At 72.7% G+C, this 1,963-nt stretch overlaps 1 protein-coding gene across 1 annotated transcript in view; it reads right to left on the minus strand.

Moving 5' to 3' along the window:
- SOX21 (SRY-box transcription factor 21) overlaps positions 1-1,494 on the minus strand; it is a 2,456-nt gene extending 962 nt beyond the window's left edge. Inside the window, exon 1 of the mRNA XM_021530321.2 lies at positions 1-1,494. This exon is cut by the window's left edge and continues 962 nt beyond it. Coding sequence (XP_021385996.1) covers positions 464-1,309 — 846 coding nt within the window. The 5' untranslated portion in view covers positions 1,310-1,494 and the 3' untranslated portion in view covers positions 1-463.
- Between the last annotated feature and the right edge of the window lie 469 nt (positions 1,495-1,963).

Here is a 1,963-nt window from a genome sequence, read left to right on the forward strand (position 1 = left end):
CCTCATTATCCCCCAGCCACCCCGTCTCTCCTGTCGGTGGCGGGATGCTACAGTGGGACTGTTCCGAGTGAGCACCGCGCGGGGCGCGAGGAGCCAGGGAGGGGAAAGCCGGAGCCGGCGGACGGGCTTACAACCCGTGTCTGTCCCGAACACACACTCTGGGGGGCAGGACGGATAGGTTACTTTTTTTTCTTCTTCTTTTTTTTTTTCCTTTCCTCTTTTTTTCTCTTCTGTTTCAGCTGGGCTATCTGCACAGACCGCATGCAACACACAAAACCTCTACCCGGGGCAGCGAGCGGGGGACGAGCAACAGGTCGACCACCGCCCCAGCGCTCCCCATCGCCTGCCCCGGTCACCCTCCGCGGTCCCGGCGGTGGCTCGCCCCGCTCCCCGTCCGCAAGTACGCGGCGGCAGCGATCCAGACGGGCACCGGAGCTCTGCGCGGGCATCCTCCGGCTGCGGGTCATAGGGCCGCGGCGTAGGCTGCGGGATAAGGGTCCAGCTGGGGCTTGCCCATGCCCGGCAGGAGGATGTAGGCCAGCGGCGGCTGCAGCCCCGGGCCGGGCCAGGCGCTGCAGTTGCAGGGGATCATGTAGCCCGGGTTACCGGGCGACGGGTGCGAGTGCGTGTGCCCCCCGGCGGCGGCCGCGGCGGCGGCGGCAGCAGCGGCGGCCCCATGGAAGGCGCCCGCCCCGCCGGCGCCGGGATAGCCCAGCGAGGAGGCATAGGGCAATCCGGAGCCCGAGGAAGAGGAGGAGGATGAGATCTCGGCCATTTTGGAGCCCAGGTCCAGCAGGGAATAGGGGCTGCTGGCGGCGGCCGCGGCGGCGGCGGCGGCAGCGGCGGCGGCCGACTGGGGGAAGAAGACGCGAGCGGCGGCGGCGGCGGCGGCGGCTGCCGCCTTCTCGGGGTTGGCCAGGAGCGACTCGGGCACCAGCCCGCCGGCCGCGCCGGCATGCAGCCCGCCCGCCTTCAGCCCGTGCGGGTGCTCGTGGTCCGCCACGCCGCCCAGCCCGTAGGGCACGGGGAAGGCAAACTTGTCCTTCTTGAGCAGCGTCTTGGGCTTCCGCCGCGGCCGGTACTTGTAGTCGGGGTGCTCCTTCATGTGCATGGCCCGCAGCCGCTTGGCCTCGTCGATGAAGGGCCGCTTCTCCGACTCGGTCAGCAGCTTCCACTCAGCGCCCAGGCGCTTGCTGATCTCCGAGTTGTGCATCTTGGGGTTCTCCTGGGCCATCTTTCGTCGCTGCGCCCGCGACCACACCATGAAGGCGTTCATCGGCCTCTTGACGTGATCCACCGGCTTGGACATGGTGTCCCCCCGCCGCCCCGGCGAACCGCCGCCCGCCCCGCACTGGCGGCCGCCTCCTCCGGGACTGTCTCCCGCCTCCTCCTCCTCCTCGCCCCCACCGCGGTGCGCTCCTCCAAAAGCAATCTCGGCGGGTGGCCAGGCGCGGCGGCACCGACTCCCGAGGGTGCGGGGCGGCGGCACCCGGTGGCCCCGCTCCGGGCGCGGGGCGCTGCCGAGCGGCGGCGGCGCCTCCCCGTCAGGGCGCTGCAGCGGGCAGCTCGGGCGGGACGGCCTCCGTTCCCCGCCTGGGCCTCGGAGCCTCTCTCCGCACCGCCGATCTCCGGTCCAGGGCTTTTCCTCGGAACACCCCGCGGGCGACAGCGGCCGGAGTCCAGACGGGACCGCAGAGAAGTCTCGACGGCGAGGGCGGGATCCGGCAGCAGGCGAGCGGCGTGAGGGTCCTCGCTTCGCTGCGGAGGCGATGCTGCTCGGCAGTCTCCGGTGCAGCGGCAAGCCCTGGACGGGGCGGCGCTCAGAGCCCGCCCGGTGCCATCGCCGCCCGCGGAGCTCGGAGGGCAGCCCGCCGCGGCGCGTTGCGGGGCCGGGCGGGACGGGGTCCGCGGCGGCTCGGGCCCCAGGGGGCGCGGGCCGCCCCGCTCACAGCCGCCCCGCTCC

This window comes from Lonchura striata, chromosome 2 (genome assembly GCF_046129695.1).
Source record: "Lonchura striata isolate bLonStr1 chromosome 2, bLonStr1.mat, whole genome shotgun sequence".
Lineage (NCBI taxonomy): Eukaryota > Metazoa > Chordata > Aves > Passeriformes > Estrildidae > Lonchura > Lonchura striata.